At 38.3% G+C, this 16,229-nt stretch overlaps 1 protein-coding gene across 1 annotated transcript in view; it reads right to left on the bottom strand.

The window, feature by feature from the left end:
* Nucleotides 1–4,523: 4,523 nt before the first annotated feature.
* The window catches only part of CDKL4 (cyclin dependent kinase like 4), a 35,218-nt gene continuing 23,512 nt past the window's right edge, over nucleotides 4,524–16,229 (bottom strand). Inside the window, exons 8-10 of the mRNA XM_033125398.1 lie at nucleotides 15,289–15,345; nucleotides 11,639–11,773; nucleotides 4,524–9,410 (exon numbers count right to left, since the gene is read on the bottom strand). Coding sequence (XP_032981289.1) covers nucleotides 9,309–9,410; nucleotides 11,639–11,773; nucleotides 15,289–15,345 — 294 coding nt within the window. The 3' untranslated portion in view covers nucleotides 4,524–9,308. The remainder of the gene's footprint in view (nucleotides 9,411–11,638; nucleotides 11,774–15,288; nucleotides 15,346–16,229) is intronic.

The following is a 16,229-nucleotide window of genomic DNA, read 5'->3' as shown; positions in this document are numbered from 1 at the left end:
CAGAGCAACGATTAGCGAGGCCCTGTCTCTGTCCTCATCTCTCCCATCATTCTGTGACAGACCTGAGAAAAGACAGGTGGAAGAAGATACAGGAACAGGACAAGCGATAGATGACAGCTGTTTGCTTATGTTATTTAACAAAATATCGTAAGGATCTGGAAGGATCTTTGAAACTCCTTAAAAAGACTGTACTCCTCATTACAGATTGAGGGGCTAGAGAGAGAATGGAACATGCTCAACACAGGGCATTTGGTAGGAGAACTGGCTCTAAAACCCAGGCAACTATTTCCACTTCCCCACACTGCTTTGAGGCATGTTCTTTGTAAGATGGCCAGGGCTGTAGGCACATTTCCACCTCCATTCCTCACCCCTTGTGGTGCCCTGCCCTCCCAGTCTCTGAAGAATGCCCTCAGGGTGCCCTCCAGCCATTCAACAGCCCACCCACCCCAGCACAGGGTTCCATTTCCTCAGCATACTGATGACAAACAGCTCTTGGGAGAATCCTTTAAACAAACTCACATAAAAATTCTAACTGGTACATTATCTTCCTAATCGTCTCGGTAGGATTACTTTGGAACCCAGATGAATTTCTAAATGTTAAATATTTAAGGCAGAATGAGGAAGGGATTTTTATCTCTTGTAGGCCAGTTAGCCTGTGGGGCACAATTAGTCATAGTCTCGCTCTATTTCAAGTCATAAAGGGTTCAGGACACAGGGAAAAGCAAACTGGTGAGTACAAGGCCAAGGGGCAAGAGATCCTCTTTCCCAGGTTCCAAGCACCGTGAGCTGTCCAGACATTAACCCAGCAGAGCTCTCCAAAGTTTGGGGCAATAGTAGCACTGGTTACATTTGGAATCTGGATTTGGAAATGGAAGAGGGGACTTCGACTGAAGCCCTTGAAGCCAACTCACGGCTAAGAACCCATGATTTAGAGGGAATATATTTGACAGAGTCCATTTTGGTGAGGGATTTTATCTTTCCTAAATGGGATTATATTTAAGGAATAACAGAGTGTATGGCATCCAAAGAGACGTCAATCTCCAAAAAATTGTATTTTAGGGATTTGTTTGAATTCCATCCAAGATTATTTTCAAATTTAGTTTATATAAGATAGTACTGGTATTTTACAGGGGGGCTCTGATACCAGACAAGATTAAATTCAGGATGATTTTTCTCTAACCTGAAAATTGCAATTAGTAAAAGGAGATTAGAAAATCCAGGAGAAAGGAAATTGGAAAATGAAAACAAATGCATGTCAGAGCAGAGAGAATTGATGGTATTTGGTGAAGGAAAAAATTGATGACAATAGGACAGGACATTCAAATCCAAGAAAAGTAGATGTGTGGCTAGAAAGGAGAATAATTATGAACAAGGGAGGAATGGGAAAAGGAGATTCTGAAATGGAGACTGCTGCAGGCAACTGACAAATACCATTATTCCACTAGCTAGCACTTCTGACAGTTCTTCTCCTTTCCTTTTTTCTTACTGCAAGCGTTCCTTAAAGATTAGGACTGATCTCACCCAGTCATTTCCTCACTGCCTCAAGAATATAAATTGTTCATATGATTTCAATTGCTGGAATATACAGATTAAATTAAGACTTGCATCTCTCGCCTGGATCTCTTGCTTTTTCTCTACTTGAGTTTCCTACAGCTAATTACCGTGTTTAAACAAACACAATATTAAATTTGTTTTTTGTTTTCCCAGATATAAAAAGGTTTTTCTTCAAAATTTAGTTGTACTTCTCCAGCCAACTTTTCTATCTCTGATGATTCCAACCCCTCAGAAAATCTCGCAGTCATGGTCAGATTATTTCATGATGCTGGTATGTTTTCTTTAAGTTTTCTGGTGAGGTCTTAGTTTGCGCCTTCTGGTGTTAGAATTCTTGTTTTAGGTAAGTGTTATTTTAATTTTAGAGTTGAAGACGCTAATGATCATAGGTCATGACCTGTAAGTGGCAAAGCCAAAATCTAACCTCTGGTAGAATCTCTTTCTAGTTGATACAGAAAGAGGGAAAGTGAGGAAAGACAATGACACCAATCACCCTGAATACTCAAAGGTGCTCGAGACCCTTCTTACGAGAAACTAGATAAGACTTCCCCCTAAAAGCACCTAAGATCGTCACTAGCTGAAGTCTGCTGAATGGGAGGATGCGTGATGAGCGCACAGGACAGAAACACCAATCAGGACGCAAACTGACTGTGTTTTTGGGGAGGTAGAAAACTAAACCTGGTATCTATCCAATTATCTAACACAGACATGGATATTTTTCTTGCAAAAAGATGTAATGTTCCAGGACAGTATGAAGAATATAATCAATAATGTTGTAAAGATTATGCAGAGTGCCGGATGGACACTGGACTTATCAGGGAGACCACTTCATGGATGGTGTAGATGCCTGACCACCGCACTGTACTCCTGAAGCTGAAGTTGAATAACATTGAATGTCAACTATAATTAAACATATATACAGAAGGTGCCAAAAAAAGTATATACATTTTAAGAAAGGAAAAAACTGTATTAAAATTGAAATACTCAACATATACCCATAACAAAAGATGAATACAAGTCATGTGTATACATTTTTTTGGCACCCGCAGCAGTATATGTAGTCACAGGATGTGGAGTACAGCATAGGGAATAAAGTCAATGGAATTTTAACAGCTATATACGATTTCAGGTGGGTTATCACTTTGTTACAATGCTTTGGATTTCTTGCATAGGCTGGTTACACATGTCTTCAGAGAAGATGATGTCTTCCTTGGAAGTATAGCAGCCTTGACTAAATAAGATTCACTGATAGAGACGAGTGGGTAGCAGGAAAGAATGATTTTCAGATTCCCTAGACTGTCTTTGTAGTTCTAGGTTAAATTACAGCAGACCCTATGCCTTTATGTGTGAATATTATTTGAGAACTTGCTTTTGAACTGTAATATAAGGTAAGCCACTTAAAAACGAACTCTATTTCAGTTATCTATTGCTACATAACAAATCATTCCAAAACGTAGTGGCTTAAAACAATAATGATTTACTATTTCTCCTAGTTTTGTAGGTTGACTGGGCTCAGCTGAGCAGTTATCCTGTTCTGTTTGGTGCTGGCTGGGGACCCTCACTTGGCTACATTTAGCTGGTGGATGCACTGAGTGGGAAAATCCAAGAAGGCTTTGTCATATGACTGGCCCCTTGGTGCCCCTCCAGTGGCCATTTTCTTTCTACGTGGTATCTTATCATCTGGAAGTCTGGCCTAAGCTTCTTTACAGCTCAGTGGCTGGCTCCCGCAGAGAGAGAAAGCAGAAGTTACCAGGCCTTTCAAGACCTAGACCCAGGAATGGCACAAGGACACCTCTGATGCATTCTATTTTTCTAAGGAAGTTATAGGTCACCAGGAGGGGAAGATGGAGGGTGACTTCACCGTTTGATATAAGGAGAGGCAAAGTATCATTGCAAAAGGCACACGGGATGGGAGAAATTGTTGTAGTCATCGGTGGAAATAATCTACTGTACATCGGTGGAAATATCTACTTTAGCTAATCTACTGTATAATCCAAAGAAAATAAAGAATTGAAACATATTCAAATAATGACCTCATTCATTACTTTACTAATTGTTTCTCTCTCTTTTTTTTTTTTTTTGATTTTATTGGGGAAGGGGAACAGGACTTTATTGGGGAACAGTGTGTACTTCCAGGAGTTTTTTCCAAGTCAAGTTGTTGTCCTTTCAATCTTAGTTGTGGAGGGCGCAGCTCAGCTCCAGGTTCAGTTGCCGTTGCTAGTTGCAGGGGACGCAGCCCACCATCCCTTACGGGACTCGAGGAATTGAACTGGCAACCTTGTGGTTGAGAGCCCACTGGCCCATGTGGGAATCGAACCGGCAGCCTTCAGAGTTAGGAGCATGGAGCTCTAACCACCTGAGCCACCGGGCCAGCCCTGTTTCTCTCTCTTTTGAGCATTAATTTAAGTTTGGTCTTGAGCCTTTTCACTTTTTTAAACCTACAACAGAAACTATTGTGATAAACTGGAATTGAAGTTATAAAAAAATTTCCTATCTTGTAGTTTAAGTATTGTAAAGAGTCAGAGACATACTTTGATGAACTGAAAGAAAAAGAATCTTATAGCCTCAAAGTATAGTTGTAAAGATGTTTTCAGGAATAAGCATCTAGCTGGTCAGACTGGAAAAGATTTTGTTAATTTTTCTATTTATAAAACTTGCCAACCCAAGGCACAAAAAGGAATAGTTGCCATGTCAGCTATGCAGATATTCTAACTGATGGGGAATTAAATAACAAGTTCTGGAATTTATATATGAAGGTGACAGTTTTCATATTCAAATATAAAGTATTAGACAATGGACGAATAGCTGAGTTAAACAGAAATAAGGAGACAGAAATATTTCTAACTTTTATTAAAATAAGCTAAACAACATATTCAGATTAAGTTATATATACAAATATAAAGTCACCAAAGTATTCAATCCCATACTAAGGTTTTCTAAATATCTTAAGCTAAATTTAAAAAAACATCTGTTTATATAGTTAACATAATACAACTAAAAAGGCTTTGCAGTGAATTGTTTCTAGTAGCATAAATTGCTATTGTGCTAATTATCAAATGCTAATTAACATATAGCTATAATTTCATGTGATTTAAAATAGACCTGCTTCTACATTATACATTCTAAAATAGTAAGCAGACACACAACATCTTCAACGTAACAATACTGAGAGAGATATGGTCAGTGACTAGTGTTCACAACAGAAGAAAATTTTTTTTAGCTTTATAAATACAAGTCATTTATATGCCTGTTAAGTAGGATAACCAATTCTCAGCTTGAATATAAATTACAGGTTAAATATAAAGTTGACTGAACCTGAGTCCCTACTGCCAACATATAAAATGGGTATAACTAGATATATTTGCAGAGTTCCATTAAGTTATCATTTACTGAAACTACTAAAAGTTTTACTGAAGTTAGACATATATTAAATGTTCTTTGTCTTAATGGTTATCTTAAATTAATATTTCACAGCATATCTGTCGTTTCCAAACTAATTAGATTAAACATCAAAGAATGATTACATATTATTCTAAATTTCAAAAGCACACTTATTTTATTTACATTAAAATCTGGTGATAATTAGCTTTAAAATCAATTTTAATTTATAAAATTTAACCTCTGTTACATGGTTGCCTGCAAACTACTATTTACTTGATAGAACTAGCAGGGACTAGTTATGTGTTTGTTATGTGTATGTGAAAGCAATCAAGCAAGAGAGGAGAGAAAGAGAGAGAGAGAGAAATCTCCTAGCTCCTGGATATATTATAAACACCAAAATTTACCTTGGTATTATTAATAGAAAACAATCTCCAGAACGCCTCTTCTAGTGAGAGGTATGTCCAAGACACAAACACCCTGTGCAATAGAGAATCACAGAACTTTAGAGCTGAAGGGGGAGCCTTAGACCATCTAGCTTATCTACCATGTTTCCCCGAAAATAAGACCTAACCGGAAAATAAGCCCTATCATGATTTTTCAGGATGACATCCCCTGAACATAAGCCCGAATGCGTCTTTTGGAGCAAACCTTAATATAAGACCTGGTCTTATTTTTGGGGAAACACGTTACTCTCTTATCTAACAACGAGAAAATGAAGGCACAGAAAAGTTACACGTCATGACAAAACTACAGTCGCAAGCCAGGCCTAAAACCCGTAGTCCTAACTTCCAGACCAAATAGTATTTCTATTATTCTCTAAACTACCAATCTTAAAGACTTTTCGTCATCTACTAAAACAAGAATGAAGTTGTTGAGTTAATGATTTTAATCAAAGAGAAACACATCCATACATACCAAGAACATTACTTTAACTTGTGAGTGACATTTTATCTTTATGTCTTAACTATGTGCATTTAAAAAGTCTATATATTTGCGATTCAGCTAATATCTTACACTGACGCCTCAATTTTTTGAAGATTTTACTGTTTTGTGGAATTTTAGGATGATTCCTCTTCTGATAGTATGTTTTAAAATTTTGGTGGGGGGAGAACTCTGTGTCATTTCTAAACCCACGATTGGACATAATTAGGAGTGACAAATGACTAAGAAATTGCCATCTTTTTGAAAAAATTGCAATTCAATGGCAAGTAAGCTAAAGAACCATAAAACATTTTCAGAATTGCTATTTTTTTCCAAAATAACTTATTACTTTTCTTAGATCTTATAGTTTGAGGGAAGTGAAGGAGCACTGAAGAGCAGTGACACAGTTAATTTAGAAGAGGGAACATCTACTCCTCGCTTAGCTCTTCAATCCCTGCCTGAGAGCTTTGTTTCTACCCTCTACTCAATCATCTCCCTAATCAAAAGCATTCAAAAGCTCTTGAACACAACTTTTCAGTGCTTCGGTCTAGTTAAAATCATCTTCAAAAAGTGACCCTCTAAAAGGGTTTTGTGGTTGGGGCAAGTTGGAACAATGACTACATTCAAATATCAGCAGGACTGAAATGGGGGCCAAAGACCGAGTCCAAGCAAATAGGCTTACGGGGCTGATACAGTACTAATTAAATGTCCTTTCCTATGGTGTGTCTGCATTTTTAATTCCCTGTAAAGTAAAACAAACAAACAAACAAACAAACAAACAAAATTGCTTGGAGACTCTCAGGTCTATGTGTGGAAAATTGGCGAAAACCAGGGAGTGAAGAGGTCACACTGAGGTGGAGAAAAGGGAGTATTCAGGTGGCGCCACTCACCCTGACAGCGCAGTATTTGGACCGCACCAAAATATTCATTTATATAAATAAATGAAAAAGCTGGAAAGCTGGCACGGGTGGCACAATTCCCAGGTAAGCCACACACTACACAAGACTGTGAAGGAAACGAATGGTTACAGAATTGTGTGGGCTCCTGTGAAGAGCCTGGGGCAAGGCTATTTGCTGAAGGTAAGTTTTACAAAAGTCATTACTTAATTTGGGTACTAGACGCTGAAGTGCAACTGTCTTCCATGTGGCTGAGGAATGCAAGGGATTCTGTGTAGTACAGTGGTTTGAAATGTGCACTGGAAACAGGAAAGAGTTGCCGTCTGAGATTTGTGCGCCTGGGTGATTCATGCAGCAGCAGTGCCATGTGGCCTGGGTCACCCAGGGAAAGCCAAGTATGCAAATGTCATCGCATTTTTCTTCGTGGGGATATGCTTGCATCAGAACATTTTTCTAAGTATTAGATGCTTTCTCCTTTCCAATGATACCTAAGTGATAGATCTAAGGAGAAACAATTGCAAAATGCTAGCTTGAATTAATTCTTAAACGTAAGCAAAAATAAGGGAAGACAGTCACCCTATTAATCCCTGCTCCAAAACCCATTGTTGTGTGAGGCACAATGATAATTAAGCAAAATGAGTAATGGGGTCTTGTGCTGTCTTCTTAATTTCTGCGTGTGTATGTGTGTGTGTGTGTGTATTATATATGTATTATACATACTTAGGAGAGCTGGAGCAGCATTAGTGGTTTGGCAATAAGAAGGCTTATGTGATAAAACACAATGAAAGCTAAAAAGAAATCTCTCAGCAAAGTTTCCTTTTATTTTTTATTTCTCATTTTTCTTGCACCTGTGGTACCATCTTATTAAAAATGCAACAAACATACAAATCTAAAGAGGCACATCCTTTTTTTTTTTCTTTTTGATTTTTTGGAGAGGCACACACTTGATAGTAAGATGAAAATAAGTCCCTAGAAGCTTATAGTCATATTTAAAATGTTAAATGGCCAAATAAGCCCACTTAGAATATCCTTCCAGTGATTAAGGAACTATTCCTTAGATGCCATAATTCCTTAATAAAGAGATACTCCGTAATAATTAAATGAGATTCTCTGGAAATTTACACAGCCAGGTTTGCAAGTGCAATAAACTTCTAGAGATGAACATAAAGTGTTAACAATTTATGCTTGCTGTCTGTTGCCAGATACAAGGAATTTTTGAAAATATGTGTGTTTGCAAAATTTGACAACATTCAGGTGAGCACATCAAACCCAAGAGCAGAAAAGAGTTAATGAAATAATCTTAATATTTATGGATAGGAGCATCACTATTTTGTCTTTATGCCAGACAGTGATGGACAGCCCCATGCTATTATTTTAAATGAGTTCCTTAATTAGCAAACAAAAAATACTTTAAACATTCTGTAACACTCTTAGATGTCCAGGATAAAAGGCGTCTACTATGGTGCTTCAAAATTTATAATTATAAATATATGTGTACACACACACACGTATATAGGTAGATATGCTGGTTAAGTTTACTTAGGAAAATATCCCAGTGTAAAGTGGGCTCACCTATGGAGGTGTTTTGTTTATTTGCTTGTTTTTTTGGTAAGAGACACAAAAGGCAGCTAACTGAAAGAAAGCTTCCTGCTCTCAGAAACATTTACAAGCCTGCCCTGATTATGATGTACAAGTTTAGGGCTGCACGAGTTCATAAAGGCTATGGATGAAAATGTTTGGAAGAGATTGTTGATAATAGAGCTTTTAGAAAATATACCAGGAGGATAGGTTTAGTTACTGAGATGATTTAGCCAAGAGGAGAAAAGGTTAAGAAACCATGATGTACCAAAGGATAGCATTAGAGTCAGCAGTCAATTATTCTAGCATGTTACGAGGATGGTAATTCCTGGTAGTTCATCCACTATTTGCTATGTAAATGTATGGAATTTTCTCTAGCTAGCTTTAAAAATAGAATTGTCACTGTCTCGTGAGACAGAGAAACGAGAGTCTGCCCTGGAATCAAGGAATAAGCCTAGGGAGCCATTTCAAGGTTCCGTTGCTACACCAGTATAAAAACACAGTTTTAAGTACCAGCATTACTCCGCAGACCTGGTTATAATAAGAATGAGTTAAAACGCAGAAACATAATGTCATTCCTGACACAAACAACAGCTAAGAAAGCTCTCTGTTATTAAGACGTTATGTGGTCAGCTGAAGCCAGATGATATATGTAAATCTTTTTCATAAATCAAAGTCCAGTAAGCCCACAAATTCTCAACATAAATTGCCTCAAGAGGGGCTGCTCTGATGAAATTGAAAATGTCTCCTCCATATGTGCAGTTTCAGACTTTATAACATTTAAAGAAAATGTTCTAAAAGATAAAATTGGCATGTACAAAGCACGGGCAGAGGAATTGGTAATGATCAGAGCAGAACAATTCTAGAAAGGCATCTTAATTTTCATATGGCTCATTTGCATTTGAAACACTGAGCATTCCTATCTCTCTTGTACAAAAATGTGTACATATTAAATCACTTTCCACTTGAAACAACATTTTCCTAAATGTTTGGAAGATGATCAAATTTTAACTGAAGGACTTGTTTTCTTCCGTCAGGTATGGGGGAGATGTGGCTTCCTGGTATGAGAGGCAACAGTTGATTCTAATAGCAGAATAAGACAAAAATAAGAAAGTAAATTGAAAACAATTCCTATTTGTACAGTGTGATTTAAAGGTGGTAAAAAAAAAAGGATACATATGGTACAAAGATGTCAACAGACATCAATGTTAAAATTAAGCAGGGTGACACTTCCAAAAATTGTGATATTCTGACACTTGAAAATTAGGTTCCATTACTTATTCTGGGACTCTCATGGGGATACTATTATTTATACGTATATACAAATTTCTGTTATCTAGTCAGTGTTTAAAAGATAAATGCCCACCAGCTATTAAATGATAATTCCAAGAGTCTACATTCAACCCATCTCAAATTTTTAATTTTTGAATATTAATTTTAGGATATTGGCAGGACAGCAAAGATTTAAAAACCAATTTATTATCAACTTTAAACAACATTTAATCTTAAGGAATTTGTTGCTCATCCATTCAGAGATCTAGAAATTGGCATCTAGGCAGAAATTTGAATTCACAAAATGAAACCACACTGAAAAGATCTATCTCAATTTTTAGTTTATTTTCTGAAAGGGTAAAATGTCTAGAGAAGAGGTGCATGCTCAGAAAGAAAACCAGAACTTGAAAGACACCCTTGTCTTTCTCTTGGCCTCGCTCTCTAGAAACTTCCCCTGGTGGAGACAGATGTTCAGGCATCGTCTCATGGTGGGTGCTCTAGTGGGGCTACCACGCAGAGGTGGACAGAAAGTTGTTGACAAAGGACAGAAAATGACATAATCTTTGCAAATGAGATTATCCAGGTGCATGCTGCTCTTCATGTTTCTTTTCCTTCTGTTGTCCTGGGTCTTTGGGAAGGTCTACTGTAAAGTCCCTGATCTTTATCAGTGGGCTACAGGGGATTAAGAAATGGGGAGCACAGCTGTGAGCTGGAGGCTTAAAGGGAGAGCAGTATCCACATCCCCTTCGAGGCGAGCGTGGTAGAACATGGTTGAACCACGAGGACAAAGGCAGGACGGAGCAGTGACGCTGTCCCACCCTCCCAAGCCAAAGGTGAGAAATCTGGTGAGACGTTTTTTAAGGGAATAGTGTTTTTACACACAATTCACACTGTATTTCAGATTGCTGCCTCAGACTTATTTAAACAAACGTGAATCTTTTGGTTATTTACGTAAACTGTATTGGGCTTATGTGCAAAACACATAACTAACAGTAAAAGATAAAATGGTCTATGTAATAAAAATTTGGATACCCAGAGATTTTGGATACACAGAAATCATCTTAACATTTCTTCCTATTGATTAGTTTGATCTTTCTCTCCCAACAAACTTCTATTTTAACTATCAAACGGTTGGGGAAAAAAAAAAGACTGCTTCCTTCCTTTATGGTGATGTGCTAATGAGAAGATAAATGACCAAAAAGTAGATCAAAGGTGGAAGATTAAGCAAATGCAAATGAAACAATTGTCAGTCTCTGATAAATTAAAAATTACCATCTTAACTTACTAATAAGCAGTGCTCATCTATTTATTTGGATCATACTTATTAAGAACCTTCTATGTGACACGTATTGTTTTAGGTGCTTGTATAAGATGAGGGGGAAAAAACCCCAAACAAACTTACTTCCCTGGAGTTTATGTTTAAACTTCAAAGTTTTCTGAAAGCAAGTAAAGAGCAGTAGCCTAATAAACTGCAGAATCAACGCCTGTCATCATATTCACCATATTTTTCTATAATACTGGCACATCTGAGGATAAGATTTGGTTCCCAGGTGTCTGAATTTCATCTCTTTGTATCTGGCCAGAGTTATCCTTGGCTTTGAGAAAAAAATCTACGAAAGGCAGACTTAGGTGCCTGTCTGGGTGAAAAGACCACGTATGAGTCGTTTCTTTTTTTGTGTGCATTTGGAGGCTACAGAAAGGTAATGGATTCCTCTGCAATGCCAATTACACTCAGTCCTGCTGTAATCGGAGTTTTATGAACCTGTTGTACATGATCTGGCGGGTGGGATAGTCAATCAGTGTAACAAAAGATTGTGCAATCATTTGATTTAAGTATATTTGGAATAGGGTTTTGTAACAGTTTGGATCTTTTCCTAGTTTTATGATTTTATCACATCAATCACCAGTATTTATTAGGTAAACAAATACAACTAAACCAGTGCAAAGATAAGGTCTTGGTGTTCACCTAGTCTCACTTTGAAAAGTAGAAAAAGGAAAATAAAGAATTTTTATAGCACTTAAACTTTGAACGGAGGTACCTGCTGACGTCTTCTATTTCTTCCTTCATTACGTGCTTTTCTTTTAATTTGGTCCTCTCGGAAAGAATCAAAGTAGGGGCTCTCCAGGAGCTGGGCACAGGTTAATCTGTCATCTGGATTCATTTTCAGACACTCCTTGGAAGAAAAGCAAAGAAGATATTAAAAGAGGGGCCTCTTTTGTTACTGTGGCCCCAAACTGAATAATAACTTGATAGAGCAAATATGAGTTTAGAAATTCTTCAAGTTTGTACTCGTACATTACCCAGCACTTACAACTTGTTAATTGTGGTAATCTCTTATTTCTTTATAACTTCATTCTGGCTTCTGGCTCCATAATTCCACTTAAGTGGCTCTTGTTGTTCACACCTATGACCTCTACTTTCATATCTTTAAATCTACTTCCATATTTTGCATTCTCATCTCAGTTGTGTTAGATACTACTGACCACACCCTCCTTCTTGAAACTCTCCCTTTGGCTTCTCTGATGCCTCATTTTCATTCCTGCTTCCAGGTCACTCCTTTTCAAACCAACCTTTCCTAGTTTACCTTCTCCACAATGGTTGCATGAAATTCTTCAAGGCTCAATCCTAGGTTCCCCTTTCTTTTCATCTGTTCTAAATTTCTAGCAAATCTTTCTGATGCTCAAATGGTTTCAATGGTCAATGTTTACCAGAGACTTCCACATGTATATTTCTGGTCCAGACCTCTCTTTTGAACTCCAGACCCACATATGCAATGGCCTACTTCATATCTCTCTGCTTTGTCTCAAGGTCACTGTTATAGGTTGAACTGTACCCTCCCCAACCCCCGCCAAATATCTGTTGAAGTCCTAACTCCCCGTACCTCATAATGTGACCTTATTTGGAAGTAGCGTCTTTGCAGATGTAGTTAACATGATATCATACTGGACTATGGTGGGACCTACTCTAATATGATATAAGAGTAGACGAGGGAAGTATAAGAGGGAAGACAATGCAAAGCCAGACCCACAGGGCATACACTATGTGAATACAGGAAGAGACTGGAGTTCTGCTGCCACAAGCCCAAGAATGCCTGGGACTCCAGAAGCTAGGAGAGGCCAGGAAGGATCCTCCCTTAGAAGCTTTGGAGACAGTATGGCCCTGCCAACATCTTAATTTTAGACTTCTCGTCTCCACAATTCTAAGCATGAATTTCTGTTGTTTTTAGCCACCCAGTTTCCGGTACTTTGCTACGATTGTCCCAGGAAACAAATACAGGCACCCCCTCTTTGCCACCCTCTTCTACTTCACTCCCCAGATCTAAATCATCATCAAGTTCTATCAGTTTTGTTTCCATTTATATCTTCAATTTACTTCCTTGAAAAAGAAAAAAGAAAAAAAGAGAAAGTTTACTTTCTTGTGTGGCTTTTCAGTCTATTGAAATCTAGTCTATCACTAAATACCTATGGGTTTCTTTTTTTAAGAGCATTTTTAGATTTTAAGAAAAGACTGTTAAAGCTGAGCTCCTCCATCGGGCCGGGGCTGGAACAACGTCCTGCTTAATTTGTTTTAGGTGCATTGAGAAGCACTGGATGGAGCTGAGGCTTCTGAGATCTGACTGGCTGACTGAGAAATTCCTGTACACCGAGAGGCTGATGAATTCTCAGAGATGCTCCCTAATCAAAGTGCTCCTAGCCTGGGAAAGGTTTTAATAATGAGGAATGGTAAACTGGAACTGCAAAGTGCACGTCAGGCTCCTTTTCTTGAAAAGTCAAGTTACACAGAAAGCCCTTGAACAAAATGTCCAACAGTCTAGTCTTCTCCTTGAGGACCAGGTAAAACTGATATAGTGTTAGGATGGTTATGACTATAAAAACAAATGAGTAATAACAAAATAAGTACTGTACCCATTGTCTCACTCTAAACCTAATGAAGAGAACACAAAAGGTCTGCCACATACAGGCCACTGCATGCCACCACTGTCATTGGCTGGCACTTCACTCACTAGAGCAGTTCCCTATATAGATGAGGACCCAGTCCCACAGGATAACTAACTTCCTGCATGGTAGCTGCTAATTATTTGCTGTTCAAGATGTCTCATTTGCAATAAATGAAAGGAAACTTGCTTCCATCTAACATGGGGCAGGAGTCTAGGACATAGGGTGTGGACCACAGAATAGGTCAAACACTGTGGGTCTAAATCAAATAGTTGAGTGACAAAACTAACTTCACCCAGAATCCTGGGCCGGCCAACAGCGCACTTCATCCTTTGGAGATGAGGACAGGGAGTTTGTTCTATACCTTGGAGTTTTCCTGCCCTGGCATTGCCTTCTAGGAAGTTTTCTCTCTGGTTAGGTGAAGGAGAAACGAGAGGAAGGCTTGGCCTCCACTTGAGAATGGGCTTGCAGCAGTACCTGAAGCTCCCCACGCCTAGGTTTTGTTAAATTGTAGGTGGGTCAGAACAACCTGTCCAGAACAAGGTCAGGACATTGGGCTTCCAGGATAGGACCCGTAGATTGCTGGGTGAAGGCAGGTCTGAGCAGTGAGGCAGGTAGAAGGCAGCTGAGGCCCAGTGGAGTAGTGGTAAGGGCAGTCTGGGATCAGGCCGGGAATCACGCAGAGGTGTCAGGCCGGGAATCTCAGGAGGGCTCAGACTGAAGGCATCCAGCACCCTGGAGAGCACCTTGGCAGCGACCAGCACTAGCACAAAGTGGACTCTAGGTCATCCAGGTGGCTCCCCCTTCCAGATCAGATGAGTTTCAAATGGGGCTACTTATCATAATCACCTAGGGGGATGTTTAATGATACAAATCCCCAGGTCCTATTTATAGAGATTCTGTTCTAACCTGAGGTTAGATACTGGAATGTGTGTTTTTAAAAAGCCCCCAGGTCATTCTGATGAGTAGTATGGAAACTGCTGCTATAAACAGAACTTAATTGATTGTTAAAGATAGATACCCTTACTGGTATCTCCAGCCTTATCTCCCTAAGGGCTTTTAGTATTCACTGTGGATGGATGAGTCACACATAGTATGGCCTCAGTTGGTCAGGCATAAATGACAGACTGGTCATAGGTGAGTTTCTTCTACTTTTTATTAGAATTTGTCTTTTGTTTGACTATCTCTTTTGGGACTCGTGCATGGACTATGTATGGTGTCTATTTGGCTCTGACTTTGCCTGCAGTTCTACTCATTTTTAAAAAAATAATTAAAAATTTTATGTAATTCCATATATCTAAAATGTCATCAGTTCAACATTAATATTTTAAATTATTAATGGAGTATTTTATACTTTTTATAGTGTTTTTCATAGAAATCCAGTACATGTGGATTCAAATTAGCCACATTTCATGTGTTCAATAATAACATGTAGTGGCTACCACATTGGACAGTGCAGTTCTAGACCTTCAAACTTAAGGAGTATAGCCATCTTCACGATTTCCATAGTCTGAATATACTTAATCAAATTTCCTCATGAATTCAAACGAAGTATTGGTGTTCATCACAGCAAACCCTAATTATACTCTTTCATCTTCTACTAATTTTTATGGATATGCTAGAAAGATTACTGCATCAGTGATGACATCCGACCTTAGCATTATATTTGCCTTACTGTCCACCCCTCCTGGAGTTCCCAGGTTCAATCACTACAATTTGCAGTACATAATGGTTATAATTGATTCTTAAGTACCTTCATGAAATGCAAAGCCACGGGATGAGCATCTGAGAACTTTTCCTCAAGAGTCTCCTAGAAAATACAGAATTTCAATGTTACATAACAACAGAGTAATGTATATTTTGACTATATTAGTAATAAGAACATGTAGGTTAGATACTTCTTTAAAATTTTTTTAAATCATATTTTTGCATAATTTTACACTATGCAAAGATTTGAAAGACAAAAAATGGGGTTATTTTCTTAATTTCACAATGTCTTGCAATTGATGCTTGGTAAATGTGGGTTCCAAATGTCCCCTTCTGAAATCCTTCAATAATACTATAATATCTGTGTCTGACCTACTTACAGGGATGCTTTGAGCACTTAGGAAAATACACTGAACTACATGTGTAAGAGCACTACAGAAAGCAAGAGAATGATGAACGCACAATTCAGAATAGTAAGGAGGGAAGAGAACGGGATTGAGGAGGAGTATGGGGGGAGTTTCACAATAATGGTAATATTCTTCTTTAACTAGGCAGCAGGTACATGTGGACTTGTTGTATTTTATTCTTAAATTACATACTCTTTTGTAATTCAACCTCTAGCCTTGCAATTCACCTTTTAACCTTTTATTTATTAAAAACTTTAACAAATAGAAGAAATCCAAGATATAAATCAAGGAATTATAGGAAATAAATTTAAAGCGAAGAGGGTGTCTAGAAGCAGTTGGCACCACTTGGACCCCAGATTGTTCACATGTGCCATAAATCATGATCTGTCTTTACAGACGTTCCCCATCCCTGCACCACTCTGGCGCCAACACAGCTTGAGTGTGGACACATGCCTCTCCTGACCGTCCTTTCATTCTGTAGGCAGAACCTAGACCGTACGGAGTTTTAAAGATCATAGCCCAAACTTAGGTAATACAGACAGGAAATCAATGTCTACAGAGAGTAAGAGGGTGGCACAGT

The sequence above is a fragment of the Rhinolophus ferrumequinum genome, chromosome 13 (genome assembly GCF_004115265.2).
Source record: "Rhinolophus ferrumequinum isolate MPI-CBG mRhiFer1 chromosome 13, mRhiFer1_v1.p, whole genome shotgun sequence".
In the NCBI taxonomy this organism is placed as follows: Eukaryota; Metazoa; Chordata; class Mammalia; order Chiroptera; family Rhinolophidae; genus Rhinolophus; species Rhinolophus ferrumequinum.
Note: the sequence above shows the minus strand (reverse complement) of the source record. Positions and strands in the feature narration are given on the sequence as shown.